Here is a 22,599-nt window from a genome sequence, read left to right as displayed (position 1 = left end):
TTAATCAGACCGCTTAAACCTAATCTGGATCAACTTAAAGTCACACTGAAACAGAAGTAGCAACTGTCTTCTTTTCTGTATTGTGACATGCATCTAAGTGAAACAGCTCCTGAATGAAAAAAAAATGTAGGGTGGAACTTGATTTAGTCCTTCGAGAACTAATTGGATCATTGGACGTTGGGCCATGTTGCCAATTGCTAATCCCTGGGATCTTTACCCGGGCAGAAACAAGTCTCTGACAGACCCACATTGCGTTATGATGAGTTAATTATAAGAATAGAAAAGGTTTTTAATTTCAATTTAATGGTGACTTTAAAGGGGGGTCTAATGCTATTTCATAAATTTTTATTTACACTATTGAAGAGTTGTATTCTCATGCTAAACATGGTTAAAGTAAAAAAAAATGTTGGAGGTATGATGAAATATTTCTGTCCCGAATACACTTCGTCATGGTTTGTACTAGGGGTGCTCCGATCAATGCCGATATCCACTAAAAATATGTGACCGATCACTATTCTGAATCGAACAGCCGATCTTATTCGCTGCTATTTCATGTAGTATGGCTTTTGATCAGTAAGTCCTTATCGATCTGAAATCACTGTTAGTTTGAATCCTAACATGCATTTGAAAAAGTAACACTCGTCAAATATAATTATTATACATATTCTTTATTATCATAAAATACCCGAAAATGTTTGAAAAACAGCAATATAAATATATCCTTAAACCATTTCCTGGAGCTGCGTGTCATTATAGCTGCGTGTGTATTGTCCTTCGTCTATAGCGCATTTTGAGTTTCTGCACGAGAGCGCCCCCTGGCTTTTGGATGTAGCTGCATTTCACCGTAATTCATTGAGAAGCATAGCAATCATTATCAGCCGATCGATCGGAGCATCCCTAGTTTGTACCTTTCCGAATGTTTTATTCGAGTGTGGTTTTTTGTTACGTCATGACAGCTGAAAGTAAAGTCCTTGTAATGGTACGTTTACACCAACCGCGGTAGAGGCGTGAAACGCGAGTGATTTCAATGTTAAGTCAATGTGCAGACGCGTTGATGCGCGTCAGGAGGTCCCGCGGCGCGGAAGAGGCGTTCGGCGCGGAGCGGAAGACGCGTTTCCGCCTCCTTCGCGCGTGAAGCTCGCGCGAAAGGCGCGAATGGTGCTTTTGTGCATTTTGCGGTTCACGCGAATTTGCGGCTGACGCCTGAGTTGAAAAATTTGAACTTTGGTAGAATTTTGCGCCGCGTTAACCAATCAGGAGCCTGCCTGCTGCTGTGGTGGCAGCCCCGCCCGGAGTCACTCACTCAAGCAGTCACTCGGAGCTATATGACACAAGTTCTTATTTCTATAGATGAGACAGGATTAAAAAGGACCTCGCTTGGAAGAGTGTCCGTAAGGACTTTGGGCAACCTGGTAAGTTGTAATACAGCTTTCACTTTTGAGTCGCGTGAGGTTTATCGACCCGCGCCGTTTATTCCCCCCCTATAATAAGGTTACCCAATACAAACTGGTAACTCTCTTGATAAATGCACAATCAACATCAGTCATCTTGCAAACAGACACTCGCACAGCAGTTGCCCCTCCCACAAGAAGCGGAGTTTGCCTCGGACGCGCGTCAAATGCTTGCTTTTTCCGCGCGTCGACTCCGCTCTACACGCGTGAATGCATTCAAAGTGTTCAAGCGTCAAACTAGGCGCGGTAGACGCGATTTTGACGCCCAAAACGCGTTTGGTGTAAATTCAGCATAAGCGGTACAGGTGTATCTGTCTTCTATGAATGTGATAAAAAACTGAAGGATGCAATGCTACTATTAGGTTGTAGTAATGTGTGTTATGTGACCTTTAAAGACACACTGAAGCACCCACAAAGCGAAATGTGCAGCTCTGTTCGATGCAATGACGTAAAATCCACTGAAACAGGAAGTTGGGGTGGGGCATATGATTCTGTGCAGAATGATGTCATAAAAATAGGTAGAAGCTATACATTTTGAATGTTTATATTTATATCCTCTAAATGCTAATTTTGCCAATCTTTATGAGCACATGGGGTTATAGATATCCTTAAGACTAACATATTCATACTAAAAGGCAAAAAAACTTAAATTTGATTTCATGGGCACTTTAAAATGTATCCACCTCTAAGGACAGAACCAATAAAGGGTTAATATTAACCATCAATAGTTAATGACTGGAGAATCCCAGTTATTATCTACATTTTCTCTAGGGTTTATTGTTTATTTAGCCTTTTATTCAATTGACTGTCTTACGAATCTTTACCATCATTGTGGTGGACAGTCAGTGAACTGCTTCTGCAACGCCCTTTTCAGCCTAGTTAGTTTTCAAACATTGACAAGCACACACAATAAATATACAAAGCATTTACAGGTGCAGTTAAAATGCTTTGTGTCTTGAAAAACACATAGTGATTCGGGTTCACTGAGGGGGAAAAATACCGGAGAACAATACTATAACATCTGTTCATCTGTTCACCACACCAATGACTGGAATATGCTACTTGTCCGACATGCAAACACACACATCAAGTTGGCGCGTATTTATTGGTGTTAGAAATGCTCTCCGTACATTTCCCCTGGGTTTTACCTGATATTTGATCTGCTAAAAGGTCTGGTAAATTGTAAACAAAGGGGAAGAAACTGAGGGGAGCTCGCTGGTCCACCCATATGTGCAGAGAGCGTGACACTACAATACCTCATTCTACCCAGCAACAAAAACATCTAATTTTTCTTCTTAAACACAATATATCCTGAAAAATGTTAACGGTGGGAAATCATGCGCAGTGTGGCATGAGTCACTCCAATAAAATATATTATCCTGTAACACCATTCCTGCGGTTGCACCATACCCCATCAAAACAATCAAAGTTACGCTACTAACGCCGCTTCCATTGGAAACATTTTTGACACGCGCAAAAGACAGTTGGCTACAAAACAGCAAGGCCACTAAATAATTGCACAACTTCGACCAAACAAAAGCAAAGTCCAACACAACGAGGTTATAATTGGCAGCAAAATTACTCAATGTGGTCCAACGTCTCGATGCGCAAACGCCAAACCAATGCAATGCTGCGTGCTGGTTTTCGCCTCAGAAATCGCGCTACAAAAAGTAACATAAAGACTGCCAATATAACGTAAAAGCATCTTCCCAACACAACTCCTCAGATCGATTCATAATAGTCAATCCCACCAACCTTTCACTTGCGTTTCATACTCCGCAATGATCTCCTTGTCTTTCTTGGTCTTCGTTTGAGATGACATTGCTCCTGAGGTAAAAATGTAAGATCCAGTGATTCGTTGAGCCTCGCGCCAGAGTGTCACAGTTTTCTTGCTTTCCTCCTCCTTCACCACTTCAAACGCACATCGGCTCTTCAAATACACACTTCCCCCGTATGGAAGTAACCTCACCCCAAGCCAAAAACCAGCTTGACACCAGGCACACCTGCGCTTTCTTAGATCCGATGCGTTTAGAAGAGCTGCTACAGTCGGGGAGAGGCTGCAAGATGTGCCATCTGAAGAGATGAAAATACGATTCCTGACTACGAAAGGAGGATACTATATGGATGATGATGATGGGGCTTTATGTCTTTGCCCATGCCGTTTATATTATCCTCAGGTCTTCATGCTTAAGATAAATAGTTGAGATGGCATAATCTACGTTTGATTTTGGCACCGCAGCATTGGAGTCTCAGCACCAAAGCAAGAAACAGAATTGCGCCCGAGCGTCGTATGTGACTCCTCCTATTGTACAATACACCCGTTCAACCAATCCAATCAGTTCCATATGCACCCCTCCTAGGACACCCGCGCGCGCACACACACACACACCATTGTCCACAACAAAATTTGAAAGTCCCTCAACTCTAAATATTTTACAGTTTAGCATAAGATGTGAAGTAAGATGTAAAATCGTCATAAAAAATAACCAAACACAAAGCAATGTGTTGAGTTATAGCTGTTTTAGCTTATTTTAATGTTTTCTTTTTCAAATTTGAATTTTTTTTAAGTCATCTGAGCCACCTTGAAAGTTTGTTTAGGCCCCCTAGTGGGCCCCCGTCACTGCACTAGAATTATTATAGACTTCTAAATGCAATTGTGCTCATAATGATACTGTATTTATGTGAAGTAAATAAAGCAAAGCATCATATATGTTTAAATTTAAATAGATTTAAATGTCCTTAAAAATATATGTATATACTATATATTGTATATTGCTATATGACACTTTTTCATAAAAATAACCCCTAATAGATTAGAATGGAGAGGAATAAAATAGAATGGATTGAAAATGGAATGGAATGAAGAAGATAGGAGTGGAATAGAATAGAATAGAATGGATTAAAGACAAAACACGACAAGACAAGACGAGACGAGACGAGACGAGACGAGACGAGACGAGACGAGACGAGACGAGACGAGACGAGACGAGACGAGACAAGACAAGACAAGACAAGACAAGACAAGACAAGACAAGACAAGACAAGAATAGAATAGAATAGAATAGTTATTGCACATCTGTACAACATAAAGTACAGAATACAGAATAAAGTATAGGCATTCCTGTTCACACACTAAAACCTATATTAGAGGCTTTTCTATTTCCTCTGCTGCAAAGGCCAACATGAATTTGTTCATCTTTAAAAACAATTAGGATTTAAAGGGGCCATATACCATGAAAATCTGACCTTTTTTCATGTTTAAGTGCTATAAATGGGTCCGCATTGCTTCTATCAACCTAGAAAATGTAAAAAAAAAAAAAACAATCCAGTAGCTTAGTTTTGGTAAACCATTCTCTGCAAGCACGTGAAAAATGTGGTTATTGAAATTTGGCTCCCCTTATGATGTCATAGGGGGATCTTATTATAATATTCCCACGCCTTAATCTGCACTATCAAATCACAGCACTGCCATTTAGTGCAGTGAGTAAAAGATAGACAAAAATTATTGACAGCACAATTAAGTTTCAATTTCAACAAACCACCATCATGGTGATCAGTGTTTGCACTTCATCTGCTCATTTGCATTTTAAAGGACACACCCAAAATGGCACATTTTTGCTCGCACCTACTAAGTGGCAATTTTAACATATAATAAATCATCTATATGGTATTTTGAGCTAAAACTTCACTTATGTACTCTGGGGACAGCGAAGATTTATTTTACATCTTAAAAAATCTTGTGACATGATCCCTTTAAAGTTTTTTAACAGTAGTTTATGTAAGATGATGATATTTGATATGTGCCTTTTGAAAAGTAAAAAATTTAATGTCCTCAAAAGTAGGTTTTTAATTTGCTTTTGTATATCGCTTAAGACATTTTATAAATGTGTCCGTCAAAAGTATATACACACACAAACAGACAGAAACGGGGTGTTTTATAAACAGCTTTTTGTTTTATAGCCAATTTATTTAGCTGACAGCATTATTTTCACCAGGGTTTCATTAGAGTTTGGCCTATAGGTTTCATGGATGTGACAGCATTTGACACATAATTAATTGTTAATTTATTGTTATTATCATACTATGACATGCTTTGCTATATTTGCCAGTATCTCTTTATCCTCCTAATAAGACCCGAGCTTTGGTTTGTCTTTTTTTCAGATTTATACCAGCTATTTTGGGGTTAGGAAGAACCAATAAATATAATAAACAAATATTTTTCTTTGAACATGAATCAGTGTAATTGTTTGTGTACAACAGGTTCCAGTTACACAGAATTAAGTATATTATGGTGCAAACAACAAAAAAAATGTGATGTCCACGTACATCCAGGAGGTTAAGTTTATGTCACTATAAGCAGGTAAAAGTTGCATAAATACTTATAAATCCCACGTTCATTCAAAAGATTATAAAGATATCATGAAGCCTAAAATAACTGTGAAATATCTGTTGGGTACATTGTTGCTAAGAGGAAAAACAAAAGGCACAGATGTTCAGTTCACAAAGTTTTTTTTTCTTTATTCTGTGGGTGTTTCATAAAAATATAATTTGAATAACATTACAGTATGCATTAAAATACATTTGGAAATTTTGATGTAACATCTAATATGTTTTGCATGTCTAACCTTTTGTGCTCAAGATGTGATTTTGGGTAAAACCCATTGAGGAAATACAGCATTCATGAGCATGTAATGTGGGTTTTGTTCATTCAGATGTCTGAAAAACAATGTTCAAAGGTTTGAAGTTCTGAGAAATAAGATGGTGGTCGGACAGTTCCTGTCAGTGACATGCTGTGGTCTTAGAGACCCACATCATATAGTAGCTCTGTCATCTTTCCATTTTATCAAAGATCTTGCAGTGCAGAAGAAAAGCTTTTAGTTAAATGGGCAGCGATCAGAACGGCATTGCAAAACATTGCATGCCTAATGTGACGTAAGATGTTGCATAGCTTGCATAACGTGGTGGGCTTGGTTTTCTCATTAGAATCACTAAAATATATACTAATTATTTATTTTACAAAAAAATTACAGATTTGTTTGGGGGTTTTTTTTGCAAATGCTTAGTGAATAACTCTCCTATAATCAAGTTATGCAGTTAAATAAGTGTTTTACTTCTTCAGTGTATTTGTAATTTGTCACCTCTATTTCATATAAATAAACACAAGTCAGACATTTCCGCAGCCAAACTTCATCATCAGAGTCTCGAGCAGTGCTTAATGGACAAAACAGTTGACCTTTTCAAAGCACACTTTTACAAGCTTACCTCAGGAATCTGTAATGCAATATGCAAACAAAGACATGAAAATATTTCTCTAAAAACTCCTGAACATCCATCAATTGCATTACTTAAAATGCATCTCTTACAGGGAACACAGCACCACAATGGCTGAGCGTGACTTTTGTCTAGTGGACTGTTTCACTTTTCCAACACAGTTGAATGTATCATCTTCCACAGTCTTTAGTATCAAAAACCATATTATTATAGGAAATGTCTACCTATATTTTTCAGCTTGATCTATATATAACATTACGCTATAGGACATCATGTGCTCCCTATGCCAATCAGCTGTGATTGTGCTATACTGCATTGCCGAGAGTCCCTACAGAGGCACAAAAATGCATCGCCCCTTTTGTTTGTGGCGAAAAATTACCAAGCAATTTACCAAGCCTGTGCCCCTCCTCTTTCCTCATCACTACTAGGCATCTCAGGGGGCAGTAGCCTGGGAAACTATGACTTCAGTGTTTTTGAGGGACAAAGCGGCATTGTGAGGTTCTTCTTAGTATTGCAGCTTAAAGAATTACAGAGAGAGAAAGAGAGCTTCCTTCAGAAGGATCCGAACACCAGAATGAGTCGCTGTTGGGAAAATGCATGCCGGAAAGAACTCGATTTGGACCGCTGCCATGCAAATAAAGCTCAGTTCAATTTGGACACATTATGAATAAAATATGACCTTGCATGTCCAAGATTGTGTTGTGATTTATTGTTTTAAAACCATACATAAAGTCAATTTTACTGGCAGGGATCATCAATTTCCCTAATGACACAGATTTGTTTTCTGTGATATTTTGACCTTTTATCTCATTTCTTCAATTTCATATTTTTATCTTCCTCTTCTGTTTCTTACCAACATCCCCTTTTCTTTTTACATTCCTCTGTTTCACTTTTTTATCTCATCTACTTTTTTTAAATGGCATAAAGGCAGTCCATGTGTCCATACTGATTGTCAAACTGAGTTTTGTGGTAAACACAGGACTTGCAGTTGGAGTCATGTGCACTGGTGCTCATAAATAGACTGCGGCTACACACTGCAATCCCTGCAGCACACAGTAACAATCAGTCCCATCTGGCTGACAGCTCCAGTTCACCCTCCCCCATCCTATTCTCATCTCACATGATCTCTGCAGCCTTCTCGCTTTCACTCAGAGTACAGACATCTCAATAAAGTCTTGTGGGAACTTCTACATTTAACCCTTTTTTTACTGTTTTTGAGTGTGGAGGTAAAAAGGTGATGTGCACCTTCAAGGCATTATTTGGTCTAGAAGCAAAATCTTGGTCTCTTTTTTAAAAAGGCACTTTAAAAGGTTTTCACTGAAGTGTTTGAAGTTCTGAATATGAGACAAATTTTTTTATTGCAATTTAAATTTATTTAAAGGCGGGGTGCATGATTTTTGAAAAACACTTTGGAAAAGGGAGGCGGGCCGAGTACCAAAACATACTTGTTGCCAATCTACTAACCGACATCGTTGCCTGGGTTGCGTACGTGTGGGGTGGGTCTATCAAAAGAAGGTCCAGATTCTATTGGGGTAGGGGCGTGTTTATTTAGGTGATTTTAAATGTCAACACTGGCATGCACCCAGCCTTTAAAAAAAATAAAATAATGCAATAAAGTATGTAATTTATATTTAAAAATGTTTTACTCCCAAAAAACTACAAAAGTTTTAACTCTTCCAGTTCTCATCCAAATTTCAAGTTTAAATCACAAAAAGGTTTCTGTCACACTTTTAATGGTTCTACCAACAACGGCCACTAGGTGTCAACGATTTGCTGTAAAATCTTTCACAAATTAATAAATTACTGTCACTGCATTATTATTACTGCAAAAGATCTATCTATCTATCATGTAGTCATCTTTATTATAAGAACCACTGTTGTCTAGTTTTATATTGCATAAAGCAAGTTCTGTTGAATTCCCATTGAGTATTTTTCATTCATATTTTTACATTTATTTTATTATTATTGATCCCTGCATCAGCAAATGTGTTACTCTGCACTCTAATGTCATTTGAAAAAGTTAGTCATTGTCGGTAGTATGTAAGAGACTGGCATCCATGCACATAAAGCACTTGCGCCCTCTGGTGGTCGTATAAGATCAGAACGTTTTGCAGTTTTTTTCAGTCGCTTTGGAGCAAAAATTTGCAAAACAATTAATGTATTTCTCAGAACAATTCGTACAAACTGCACAACATAATGGATGTCGTATATTGTTCAAAATCCTTAGTTCATCTGTCAAAAGTACATTTTTACGTCAGTGAACATTTCAGTGCCATCAAAATAACAAGACCGTCAAAAGTTTAGCCATGTTGTCAATATACCAAGTGTACAAAATTAAATGGGTCAGTTTTTTATTCACATTTTTTATGTTGATCATGTGGAGGTTAAACAAAGTGTTTTGATTTCTGATCTAAAAAAAAAAATGCTCCAGAGCGACTGAGAAAAACTGTAATCAATTAGGGCTTTTATTTTGAAATATATCAGAGCTTTTATTTTGTGCACGTGAACTTATGGGTTGATGCGTGTGTTTCAATGCAGAAAATACAGTATTTATTTATTTACAGTAACCCGGGATGTAATGTCTGCTAGATTAACCCACACTACGGCACGATGACATCTAAATCCATTTGGTTTTTCAGCCAAATAATTAAGCGACACGGGGGAGCTTCACAACTGAGAGTAAGTTATCGTTACTGACCTTCCTCCGTTGAATGAGTGAAATATCGTCGTTACTTTGCCCGAAAATGTGCTTCTTGTGTGATTGTACAGATTATTACAATGTGTATGGGAAGGTTTGACTAATAAGTTAACTGGAAGGTATTTGTATGATGATCGCATGCTACTATTTCTTATTAGTATTTTCTTTTCTGTTTGTTTTATTTGCTCAACAAGTTGTTATCCCATATTTTAATATATAAGTGATTACTTGTGATTTATTATTATTATTATGTTTGTGTAATTTATGTTTGAATATTATAAAATGATTACAGTACTTTCCTTTTGACAGAGTTTTGTGAGGTGTTCATCATGTGCAGCAGAGGGCGCTGTTGTTCCTCCATTACACTCTAGCATCACAGCAGAGCAGGCAGTCAAACTGTGGACCCAATACTTCACACTGCAGGGCATCTCTGAGCCTCTCCTCTCCAGTCAGTACATAATAGCTCATGCACTTGGCAGAAAAACGGTGAGATTTCAGCTCCAGGTGTCTGACACAGAACAATATGACTTGCATATGTTTTTGCATTTTTCTTACATTGGTAGATGCTTTAATTCAGCAACTTAAAGTGCATATATTTTTTTAATCAGTATGTGTGTTACCTAAGATCGATCACATGACCTTTGTGTCACTAATTCAGGAACACACTATAATAAAATCTACTAATATCAAGATCAGCTGGATGTTTTCATAGTTGTGATCAAATTAGTAATGTATCAGCCGCCGATATTTATTGGCCGATTTTTGATGAATTTAAAACCATCGGCATATCGGCAATAGCACGAGAAAGGCCGATACCGATTGTTTATTAATTAACTGCATAAAGAAATCCATTATATGTAAAAAATGAGTTAATGTTGTTAATAAAATAAATGCTGAATAGCAAAAACCACATTTGAAGGTTGTCATGCTGTCTTATTATATTTGTTTTAGCTTAATTTGTGCCTCTCTTATTTGGTCAGTTGAATGTTAATTAGATCCCATCCATGTTCAGTAAAAATAATCTGATGCAGAAATAAACTAGCTAATAGACCAACTGTGTAGTATTGTATACAAGTGTTTAATATCGGTATCGACATCGGTATCGGCCAGAAGTTGTCTGTTTGTACCGGTATCGGCCCAAAAAATCCTATCGGTGCTTCCCTAAATCAAATCAAGCGATTGTAGTTATTTCAGCATTTTTTTTTGTACAAAATTGACATATGCTTTCCTCTCTTTTGTCAAAACAGAAATATTTCTTATTCACGGTTGCACACTTTTATTTTATCTCTTTCTTTGTTGTTGAAAGCTGGATGCTGTGGACAGAAGGCGGCTAAGAGACCCACTTACAGACAGAGAGAGAGACAAAGTGTGGAAACTTTGCTCTAAACGTCTAACAAGGTACATTTAATATTTTTACTCACTACAACTGAGCATTATAACTGCTGAAATAGATGCCATGTCCAACAAAACCCAATAAAATGGGTAAAAAAAGCCTTTATTCCGCAGGGCTAGAACATCTTTACCACCAAAAATAGACAAAGTGTGTCAGTTTATAACTTCAACACGAGGGTTTTGTTATATTGAAAAAATTTTTTGAGTAGGCTTTCAGATTTTACATTGCATGAAAGACACATCCATAATATCTCAAAATATCCACTTGCTTTACTCCTCTTAACCACTATGCTGGTTTTGAGTAACTGGTTCATTATGTGCATTTTAGTTATGTGTTTATTTAAATGTGTGTTGTTCAGCATGCCAGTACAGTATGTGATTGAAGAGTGGGACTTCAGAGATCTTACCCTAAAGATGACTCCCCCAGTATTCATACCCCGTCCTGAGACAGAGGTGAAAAACAATTTGACACACCTCCTACCACACCCAGATTCTATGAAACGTGTCGTACTGTACATTTTAAACATTCTTTCAGTTTTGATGTCCATGCATACTTTCAAAACATTATTATATTAGTTAAGAAAAAACATAATGCTAGCATTCATTTCCATACGTTTTATATTTTCCATATATTTATTTATATTTCCGTATGCTGTTACGGAAAGGTTGGTGGCAGAGTTCAGAGTAAGAACATTATTTACATGTATACAAGAAAGACAAGTAGTACATGTTTTGTTAAATGACACACTTATCAGAATTTTGCAACAAACTTCGAATGGACTTCAAATGAATGTCACTTTTTGTATAAACACAGACTGTGTGTTTGAAAACAAATATTTCCGTTTGGTCACAGTGTATGTCTGTGTGTGCTTTTTTTTGCAGGAGCTGGTTGGTCTTGTTCTGGAGGACCTCAGGTTAATGCTGGGGGAGTCGTACGGGACTGATTTACGATGTCTGGAGGTGGGCTGTGGATCTGGGGCTGTCTCTCTCAGTTTACTGCACGACATTCCACATGTTAGCACTCCCTGCCTTTATTTCTCATAATTATTTATCTTGCTGTTCTCAGTAATGTAGTGTGTCATCCATTACATATGTTCCCATTATTTTTTTTAAGCTCAGGGTGCTTGCATTGGACCAAAGCCAGGCAGCAGTTTGTCTTACGTTGGAAAATGCATGCAGGTGATAACTTGCGCTGCTTAGTGCAGACTGTATATACTTGCATGATTCTATTTTGATTATTTTCTTATTCATTGTGTTATATTGTACGTTTCAGATTGGGTCTACAGGACAGACTTGAAGTTCAGCATTTGGATGTGATGGGCGGTAAGAGTAACGTAAACGTGGGAAATTTCTTCTTTACAATTTCGTTTTTCCTCAATAAATGTTTGTCATATTTAAAATGTACCTCGCAGCTTTAAAAGTTAACAACAGTGAGGGGTTAAAAAACACATTTTATTTCCAAACTTTTACATTTTTAAATGAAGCAGGATGAAACAAAAACATTGACAACAGTGTTATCCATTAGAAATTGGTATGTGCCCTGCCTACATGAACTATCCTTGTGGTTTTAGTGACAAGAGAAAAAGACATTTCAGGGGTGGAGCAAGTTAATTATTTTTAGTATAGTTGTTACTAAACATTGTATTTATGTTTTTATTAGGCTACACTGTTTAAAAATAATTGCATTTTTATTCAATATAATAAATTTCATTATAAAATATAATTTCATTATTAACCGCAAGAACAATAGAGATTAAACTCTTTTACATTTTTACATTTTAAAATAATTTTACATTTGAGTCAAATATAAAATAGTTAAGCCAATTAATCATTCAATAATTCAAAAATTTTAGTATTTATCAAAATGTAATCATTTGTTACATATTTGACAATATTAAACATTACCTGTAACAAAACTGTAAACATTACACTTTTCATTAAAATAAGACAGCCCAATAGGGACCGTTTCTTGACTGTTTCTTCTGACAGTGTATAAACTTGTTTAAATTTAGATTTTAAATTCATTCTTGTTTTGTATAGAGTTGTTAAAGGTGTGCACAGTAGGTAATGCAAATACGTCATAAGTAATTGCAATTTAAAAAAACAAAAACATCTGCAAAAAGCCTCAATGTAAATGTAAAAATTATAGGTAATCTCTCACTAAACTTTTTTTTTTCAGGGAAAGTCATTTAATTACAGTAATTAGTTACTTAGTAAGACATCACACCCAAGTTTCACGAACTTAATTTTTTTAATTTTCATTTTAATGACATGTTCATGTTTAGACAAGTTTTGTCTATGGGTTTTATGGGTGTATTAGTTACTCGGTTGGTACATTTGATGAAGAGACTGTTGTTAAAAAGACAAAGCTTTTAAAGGCCATGTAAACATTTAGTTTAGTAATGAATGGGGTTTCCAGTAATTTCCTTGAGGACAAATCTTATTGCATATAATGGCATTCTATAGAATTGTGTGATCTTGAGTTAGTGGAAACTGTTTGGGCACGGCCCTTTTCTGTTCATCTAAATAATGCCTTTATGAACAAAAAGCAAGTTCATATAAAGAACTTAAAAAGCTTTTGGATTATAATTGCGGTTGCGAGACAATAAATGAGAGCTGTTTAGGTCATCACAGAGATATTAAATAGCTCAGATCTGAGTTTCGCAGGCCAAAAAAGTTTTTTTATGGATTACATTGATTTTTTATATGTCTCTTTATATGTTGTAGCTTAACTCTTTCACCGCCATTGACGAGTTAACTTGTCAATTACAGGAATAGTCTACTCATTTTCAATATTAAAATATGTTATTACCTTAACTAAGAATTGTTGATACATCCCTCTATCATCTGTGTGCGTGCACGTAAGCGCTGGAGCGCGCTGCGACGCTTCGATAGCATTTAGCTTAGCCCCATTCATTCAATGGTACCATTTAGAGATAAAGTTAGAAGTGACCAAACACATCAACGTTTTTCCTATTTAAGACGAGTAGTTATACGAGCAAGTTTGGTGGTACAAAATAAAATGTAGCGCTTTTCTAAGCGGATTTAAAAGAGGAGCTATATTTTATGGCGTAATAGCACTTTTGGGAGTACTTCGACTCGGCGCAGTAACACCCTCCCTCTCCCATTATGAGAGGGAGAAGGGGAGCGGACTTTTCAGGCGAGTCGAAGTACTCCCAAAAGTGCTATTACGCCATAAAATATAGTTCCTCTTTTAAATCCGCTTAGAAAAACGCTACGTTTTATTTTGTACCACCAAACTTGCTCGTATAACTACTCGTCTTAAATAGGAAAAACATTGATGTGTTTGGTCACTTCTAACTTTATCTCTAAATGGTACCATTGAATGAATGGGGCTAAGCTAAATGCTATCGAAGCGTCGCAGCGCGCTCCAGCGCTTACGTGCAGGCACACAGATGATAGAGGGATGTATCAACAATTCTTAGTTAAGGTAATAACATATTTTAATATTGAAAATGAGTAGACTATTCCTTTAAGGTACAATAAGTAGGATTTGACCCCATCTAGTGTTGAAATTGTATTTTGCATTCAAACGAATAGTGCTCTCTAGCGCCTTGCTTTTCCAAATGCGTGTTGCAACTACGGTAGCTGTTATGTACTCACTGATCTCCTTGTCCGTTTCAGCTAGTTCACGTGTTCGGAACGAAAACGCGTTGTGGTAGGCTAGCGCTTTTTGTCCCTCTCTGCTATTACAGTTTTTCAATACGGCGAAATGACACAAAGTCCTTCTAGGACTTAACCGTTCAATGTAAAAAAAGCGAAGAAATTCTAAGCTTACAAAGAAAAGTCAGATCATAGGCAGAGGTAATTTGACACCAATGAAGACATATTTATGAATAAAGACATACTTTAAGAAAAAACATTTGCATAAAAAAGTGTTTCTGAAGAATTTTTATGTTAATCCGCAAAACCGGGGCTATCCACTAGATGGCAGTACAGTACTTACCCAATTTATTAAAAAAAACTGAAGCCAAAACGTTATTTACTAATTTTAAACTCTATGTATGTTTTGATAATCATTCTGAATTTGATCTCTAACAAAATTCCTTCACAAAAATGCAATCATTTCAGCTTTTGGCTAAAACATTTTTATTTTTAAAGAAAAATACCCATATTTATATAGATAAAAAAATATAGATACGATAAAACAGTTTTCCCCCGTTTTGTTTGTTTGTTTGTTTAAAAAGCAGATGGCATGTTTTTTCATTTGATATATTTTTTATTTGATATGTTTATATATTTTTAGAAGAAAATTTTCCTGGAAGGCATTTTGTGAAACTTGTGAAAATCACAAAAAATGCTGGCTGGCAATTTTCAAAAATGGCTGGTGGGGAATGAGTTAACTAGTGCATGGCAATGTCAGTGGTTCAAATTCCAGATGACACACAGATTAATAAATATGTACTGTATATATTATCTAGCGATAAATTATTAGTGGATTTATAATCATTTAGCGTTCACAAGGGTCAATTTTAAAAGCTATCTAGTGGAAAAGAAAGCATAGGCTGTAACCGAAAAGCCAAATGAATCCCTGGAATTAGCAAAACATTTCCATGTAACCACCTCAGAGGACTCTACACTGTCAGAAATAATGGTTCCTGGTTGTCACTGGGGCGTTACCCTTTGAAAATGTACCTAAAAGTACATATACAGTAATAGTACATCAGAGGTACATATTGGTACCTAATGTATACATACCTGTACCTAAATGGTACATTTTAGGACCTTTCTAAAGGATACTGCCCCAGTGACAGCTAGGGGCCATTTTTTCTGACAGTGTAGAGAGTCCTCTGACGTGGTGATATGGAGGTGTTGTGCTGATTCCAGGGATTTATTGGGCTTTTCCTGTTGCAGCTTATGCTTCTTTTTCCACTGGATGGCATTGGATTCGACCCTTGTGAAGGCTAAATGATTTCTAACTCTGAGATACCTGCATTGGTTTTTATCTGAACTGAGAAAGGTGTTTTCCTTTTAACCGCAGCACTTCATCAGTTCTGTAAATGGAGATAGTTCTACAGAAATGTTAGTCGAAGGCTTTTTAAGTAAGAAAATTTAGTTTTTTATGGATCGTTACATTGACGCATTTGGCACACCTTTTTATCCAGAGGTAAACATTTTTATCAGTTGTGTGTAGGTAACTTACAATTTGCTTAATGCATACATCATATTATATAAATACATACTGCGCTATTTAAAATGTAATCTTGCTTGTAGTTTTCAGGGTTCCCACGGCTCCTTGAAATAATTGAAAGTTTGTGAATCTGGGAAAAAAATTCAAGTCTCTGGGAAGTTTTTGAAAATAAACATACATAGATACAGGTCATTGAAAATGCTTGAATCTAGTTTGTGCAAGAAGTTTTCTGGAAAAAAAATCCAGAAGTGTAATGTAGTGTAGGATAACAAAATAACTATAATTCTAGACTTTTTACGCACACACGATAAACTGTTAGTATTAAATGCTTATATCTTCTGTATGTAAATGTTGATTCATACCAAAATGCTTTTTTGCATAGTTGTGTTTGACACATGAAAACGTCTCGGGTTACTTATGTAACTGTTGTTCCCTGAGAAGGGAATGAGACACTGTGTCTCCCTTGCCATACTTCCTGCGTCCCTGTAACGCCGTCTTAGGCAATATTTCAGATAGCGATATACTTCCTGGCTCCAGCGTGACCCTGTCTTTGTCGTTAAGCCTCACCATTGGTTGAATTTGATATACACATTCAGACGCACTTACCCCTGAAGCGTCCCCAAAGTGTCACCACAGTGACGCAGCGCGAGTTCCCCCGTAAGGCAACTGTAACAATGTATCTTAAAGGTGCAGTGTGTAATTTTTAGAAGGATCTTTTGAAAGAAATGCAAAATAATATACAAAACTATACTATCAGGGGTGTATAAAGACCTTTCAAAATGAACCGTTATGTGTTTATTAACTTAGAACGAGACCTTTTTATCTACATACACCGAGGGTCCCCTTACATGGAAGTCGCCCTTTTATGCCGCCATTTTTCTACAGAACCCCTTAAAGGTATTTTTTTTATTAAGTTGTCTCCGACGATGACATGTTTGTCCGGTGGCGGCTACCATAGCTTCTCTATGTGTTTCAAAAGCAAGGGGTGAGCCATGGACTAAGCCGTTGGTTGCAAATCGCAACCTCACCACTAGATGCCGCTAAAATTTACACACTGCACCTTTAAAAAGTAACATGATGTAACCTTGCTCTCACTTAAAATGTGTCCCCACATTTAGTCCTTGAATTTGAGGGTATTGGGCCGGGAAAGTCCTTGAAAGGTCCTTGAATTTGAAGTTTACTAAGGTATGGGAACTCTGAGTTTTATATTTTCTGATGTAGGCATAAAATATCTCTCTTTATGCCCAGTGTACACAAATACAAAATTGTATTTAATTATTATTCTTTAAACTTTATTCTCTTAATGTCCCCATGAACAGGAAGTTGTGATCGATTTTTCTTCCGTATTGCGATGTATTTCTGAGTGAAACGGAAAATCGTGCTATAAATAGTGGGTGTGGTTTGTGTATTCCACTGTAAATTGATTGGATATAGACGGTTTCATCGGACGCACGTGCGGTGACGCAATTATGCGTCTGGTCGGAACTTTACTACCGGTTTCTGTTTGTTTAATGGTCTGACATGTTGCTAAACTGAACTCTTGAACAAATACGTTTTTGTTTTCCTAGGTAATCTATGTGTTGTTTATTTTGCTTGTTATATAAATAAACTACTTTAAAAGGACTTTGTGTAATTTTTTCTTAGCGAAGTTTACCGAAGTCACGTGTGTTCCACAAAAGCCGTCTATAGAAAATTTTGAGCAAAAAGCTGAGATAACTGCATTTTTGTGAAAGACTTTTTATATAGATCAGATTCAAAACGATGATCAAAACATACACAGAGTTCTTACGGTTTGCCCTAAGAGGTTGCTTCCAGGTTTTATAAGAGGTATAAGAGCACCACCTGGTGGACAATAGCAGAAATACGGATTTCCGGAAAAAAATCGTCATTAGCAAGGAAGCGTTTTCTCTTACTAGTTAACTCGTCAATGGCGGGGAAAGAGTTAAAAGGACATTGTTTGTAATTTACTTTTTTCTACATAAAATCATCCTATATAATGTAAATAACTTTCTGTGAAAATATTACCTTGTTATCTTTAATATTGACTGATGCTCCTAACCTCATAATTAGATTATAAGACTTTATCCTATATATTCTGCATAAGACATCTATTTCTATTCCTAGATGCAGATACGATACTAAACAAATGTGGCCCCATCCATTTTCTAGTCAGCAACCCCCCCTACCTGCTCAGTAAGGACATGCAGTCTTTACAAACTGAGATACTTCAGTAAGAACACCACACTTAAATCATTTGATTTGTTTGTTCGACCCTATCATATAACCTTAGAACCGGCTCTTCCTGTTCCCTGAAGGTTCGAAGACCACGCTGCGTTGGATGGAGGTTCGGATGGCTTGTCTGTGATTCGCTCCATTCTGGCTTTAGCCTCTCAGCTTTTAATAGAGAGAGGGTAAGTGAAAACCACGTGTTTGTGTTCGTCCGTAGGCATAATATGTGTTCTGGATTTTCTTTGAATCTTCTCTCGTGCTACTGGGCTTTTAGTGAAATGCTACGCAAATAGTTCGGCATAATCTCTCTAAGAGGCTTTCCCAGCATATCTTAAACACTTCGGGGAACTGAGCGCTACACGGTTCTGTGTAGTTCACTAGATAACAGCTTTCCCTGTAATGCTCCACCCTCATCTCTCCCAAGACACACACACACGTATGTACTTGCATACACAATAGTGAATAACCTAATTAGTAGTAATGGCAGTTGCAAAACCAGGCTTATGAATGGCCATACAATAACAAACTGGGTAATTATTTCACAGTAGGATGAGTAAGGAGTTGTGTTAAGAAGAGTACTGCAAGTTTTTCATTCCACTTAGTCAGCGTACGTGCCGTAACTCAGGTGGTCTGCTTAAGGTTTCAGATTTCTGAGCGTGTGTCCACTTTAGATTTGTTTCCTTTGCAGAAATGACACGTGCTCCCGTTCATACATACGGGGAAGCTCGGTTAAATTCGGCTGTCCAAGCATAGTTTTTCAGTCTTGGGCATGTTATTGTTCGTGACTAATGGCTTTAGAGATTGTTTACATGGTAAAAATCATTTTCTTTACTTGTGTTCCTTTGTATGTCCAGGCGTGTTTACCTTGAAGTTGCCCCATGCCATCCTCCAATCATTCAGCAGCTTATAGAGGAGAGGATGCCAGAGTTGCTTTATCTGGAAACCCGATGTGATCTCACCAATAGGTCAGGATTTTACTAGATGATGAAATTTGTGTTATTTTTATTTAAAATTCTGAAAATGTCTAAATGTTCATATGAATTTCATTCTTCCATATAACACACAAAGTACAATTTTAAAGAATATCACAGCTTCTCCTTTTAATATATCATTGAAATAAATATAAACCAGAACTGATGGATGAATTTAAAATTGTAAGTGAACTATTTCTTATTTTTTGTCTATATATATACCACTCTCAGAAAAGAAAGGTACAAGCAGCATTTTTTATATTTCTATGTTACTTTAACTTAAAAAATTAAGTTAAACAATTTCAACTTGATTTTATAAGTTATGTCAACTTTTCACATGCCAAACCTTAAAATCAGTCCTTCCAGAAAAACCTGGATTGATCTTGCGGCACGTTTTCTTAAAAAATGCGATGGAATATGTAGGATATTTTATGTTTTATGCAATGAAAGTGCGGGAATTTGCAAAAACGGTGTTAACTTGCAAAAACTGTTTGCAGCTTTTCATTCATGTTCACGTCACGTAATTACGTCACTTCTTAACATTCCCATGACAACAGGGGACATGGCTGCAAATGTGTGAAGTAAATGCAACATTTTTCAACTTTCTGCTAAGATATATGTCATTTTTTGCTACGAAAATGCGTGATTATGAAATCATGCAAGCCCCGCATATTTTGCGAGCAGCAATCTGTAATTTATGCGGCGAATGTACGGGGTGTTTAAGAAATGCGGCCCCCGCATAAATATGCGGACTTTGTCTGATTATGCATTGAATCATGCGATCGCATAATCGTGTTTTTATGGAGGGACAGTAAAATAGTAAGTTGAAGTGCATTGCAAAACCAAGTTATTTTAAATTCATGCTGCATTTTTTTTACAGTGTGGGATGGTACGTTTTTTTAAAAAGTACACTTTTGTATTTAAAAGGTGCCTTTTGGCCTACATTGGTACCTTAGAGGTACATACTGGTACCCCAAAGTTAGATACATGTACCGAAGTGGTACATATTAGGACCTTTTTGAAAGGTACCGTCCCAGTGACAACTTACCTTTACAGCGACGGAAAAATTTAAGGGGCTACTTCAAGATTATTTTTAGGCTTTTTAATACTACTTACTATTTATATGGATGTGTTTAAGTAAATGTAAATTTTTCTTTCATTCTGTCTACTAATGACATTTCTACAGAGCCCCTAAGGGGACATGGAGCGAAAATTCAATAAAGTTTGGTTTCGAATGCGCACGTGAAACTATCGCATGCTCACGTGAAACTATTACGCGCGCACGTAAAACTAGCGCGTGCGCACGTGAAACTACCGTGTTTAGTTTCGCGTGCTCACTTGAAACTTTCGCGTGCTCATGTGAAACTTTCGCGTGCTCACGTGAGACTTTCGCGTGCGCACGTGAAACTTTCGCTTTCACGTGCGCGCGCAAAAGTTTCACGTGAGCACGCAAAACTAAACTTTTGATTTTTTTACTCCAATGTCACCTTAGGGGCTCAGTACATTTCTGCCAAATTCTTAATAAAATATATATATATATTTTTTTTGCATTTGTTTACTGAATTTAAATAGGGGAAATGGTCAAAATAACACAAAAATGTGGATATAGCATAGTTAAAAATAATGAATATTTGATGGAATAATCCTGATTTTTTTAATCACATTTTTCATGTGTCTTGTCTTTTACATTGCTGCTGACTTTGTCACTCCTGAGGTTTGCCTTTGTTGAAATTCAATAGACACTGAACCAAATGTTCACAATACATGCAGAAATGAAGATTAAAGGCAAAGGCAAGGCGTGGTTTCTTAATTTTTCCATGGCTGTATACATATACGTACAATTATTATCTTCTATATATACAGTATACATGAGATCTTTACTGATTGAAATGATAGGCATCTCTATCACCCTAGTATCTCTGGATGTCAAGTCAGCAGCATTATGTGTTTACACTGCACTTTATCTGTTTTACAGGCCACGGTTCTGTATTTTACAGAGAAAAGGAAAGGATGACTGAAATAAAGGACACAAGAAAAACACATTGAGGACCAGAGGTGGTTACAAAGTGTATAAATATAGCAAGAATAAATATAAACGGGTAAAACGTCCACCATTAGATAATGCCTGTAAATGTGGCCTTAGCCAAATTGCCAGCGTCACACTCTCGGTCACCTCACTGTATCCTGCCAGCTCCCAGCACGCACTGTTTTTCTAAGAATTAAAAACCTGCCAGTCATACCGAGAAACCGCTTCCTGAAATCCGGCAAGCATGTGTTTCTGTTTGTTCAATTTACCATTGTTTTTACCTTCGCTCGTCTTTTAATTGGTAAGCGTACGTGTGGCTGTATTTTGTTGTGGTAAGACCGCATTGATTGCGAGTATGCGCTCGGTGTGCAAGTGTCAGTGCGCAGTAGGCTGAAGGTAATTATCGAGGCCTTTTCTAAGAACTCCCCCTCCCAGCCGCGCACTAGTCGCTCCCTAGAACTAATGCCCTCGTTCTGCGAAACAGCTGGCCCATTGCCTCCAGCTCGCTTACTCAGCTAGCCCACAAAATACAGATAACTAGGACAACCTGACATGCTTCACTACCACAATGTATGACTGTATATACAGTAGATTTTGTCTGTTGTAGTCTAGTAATGAGTGACAGGTTTGCACGTACACACGCTGTTTTTCTGTAATGTTTTTTTTTCAGTAACGTTTAATAAAAACTTTGTATTTATCGTTTTTGTCGACTTGTGCAATGGCATTAAAATTTGTTTAGGTTGAATTCAGTACTGAAATATAAATTTACTAGTCGCATATGTAATTGAGAATTGTTGCAGTGGCTTGTTAAGTTAAATCACTCACTTATTGATATCTGATTTACAGTTATTTAGACCACCAGCAAGTTTATGTTATCTATCGAGTTTCAAAAAAAGCTCTGCCCCAGTTTCTTGGAAAGACTAATCACGGTTTGCCGAAAGAATGATTCACTTTCGGGAAAATGGGATCAGAAAACAATGTTGTTATGTCGCTACATGCCTCATTCGACAGTAATGATAAAAATTCCATTATGCTCGGCCGTTCTATGGCTTTGTTCCTATACACAAACATTACATCATCCTTTACAGTACATCAGATCCCTGCCTATATACTGTATGTATTAGATCTGCCTATATACTGTATGTATTAGATAATAAATAAATAAATAAATAAATAAAATATATATATATATATATATATATATATATATATATATATATATATATATATATATATTTACTAGATGTTTGGGTTTAGCTGTGAAACATTTAGTTAGAAATTCAGTTAATAATATTGTATAAGGAGCATTACGTGTGATGAACAGTATTGCATAGCAATTTCATGCACATTTGTTCATCTAATAATCCTATTATTCTAAGATTAGAGATGCGAATGACCTTGTTTGACAC

The 22,599-nt window shown here is 36.7% G+C and overlaps 2 protein-coding genes across 3 annotated transcripts in view; one reads left to right on the top strand and one right to left on the bottom strand.

The window, feature by feature from the left end:
• The window catches only part of srgap3 (SLIT-ROBO Rho GTPase activating protein 3), a 197,775-nt gene extending 194,064 nt beyond the window's left edge, over window positions 1-3,711 (bottom strand). For both annotated transcript variants that reach the window (XM_055212339.2, XM_055212340.2), the window contains exon 1: window positions 3,207-3,711. In XM_055212339.2, coding sequence (XP_055068314.1) covers window positions 3,207-3,273 — 67 coding nt within the window. In that variant the 5' untranslated portion in view covers window positions 3,274-3,711. The remainder of the gene's footprint in view (window positions 1-3,206) is intronic.
• Window positions 3,712-9,210: 5,499 nt separating this feature from the next.
• On the top strand, window positions 9,211-21,892 carry hemk1 (HemK methyltransferase family member 1). The gene is made up of 11 exons (XM_055212606.2): window positions 9,211-9,401; window positions 9,730-9,906; window positions 10,727-10,818; window positions 11,172-11,265; window positions 11,695-11,826; window positions 11,927-11,991; window positions 12,086-12,135; window positions 18,089-18,194; window positions 18,280-18,375; window positions 19,048-19,158; window positions 21,140-21,892. Exons 1-11 carry the CDS (start codon window positions 9,333-9,335, stop codon window positions 21,180-21,182), a joined length of 1,035 nt encoding a protein of 344 aa, XP_055068581.2. The 5' UTR covers window positions 9,211-9,332; the 3' UTR covers window positions 21,183-21,892.
• Window positions 21,893-22,599: the final 707 nt, after the last annotated feature.

The sequence above is a fragment of the Misgurnus anguillicaudatus genome, chromosome 8 (genome assembly GCF_027580225.2).
Source record: "Misgurnus anguillicaudatus chromosome 8, ASM2758022v2, whole genome shotgun sequence".
NCBI lineage: Eukaryota > Metazoa > Chordata > Actinopteri > Cypriniformes > Cobitidae > Misgurnus > Misgurnus anguillicaudatus.
This window is presented reverse-complemented; position numbering and strand designations above follow the sequence as displayed.

Bases quoted from the DNA above. Each gene is read 5' to 3' on its own strand.
- hemk1 (XM_055212606.2), top strand. From the start codon at position 9,333: ATGACATCTAAATCCATTTGGTTTTTCAGCCAAATAATTAAGCGACAC. The intron at 9,402-9,729 runs GTAAGTTATCGT...TCCTTTTGACAG, and splicing joins GGGGAGCTTCACAACTGAGA to AGTTTTGTGAGGTGTTCATC. The intron at 19,159-21,139 runs GTCAGGATTTTA...TCTGTTTTACAG, and splicing joins CGATGTGATCTCACCAATAG to GCCACGGTTCTGTATTTTAC.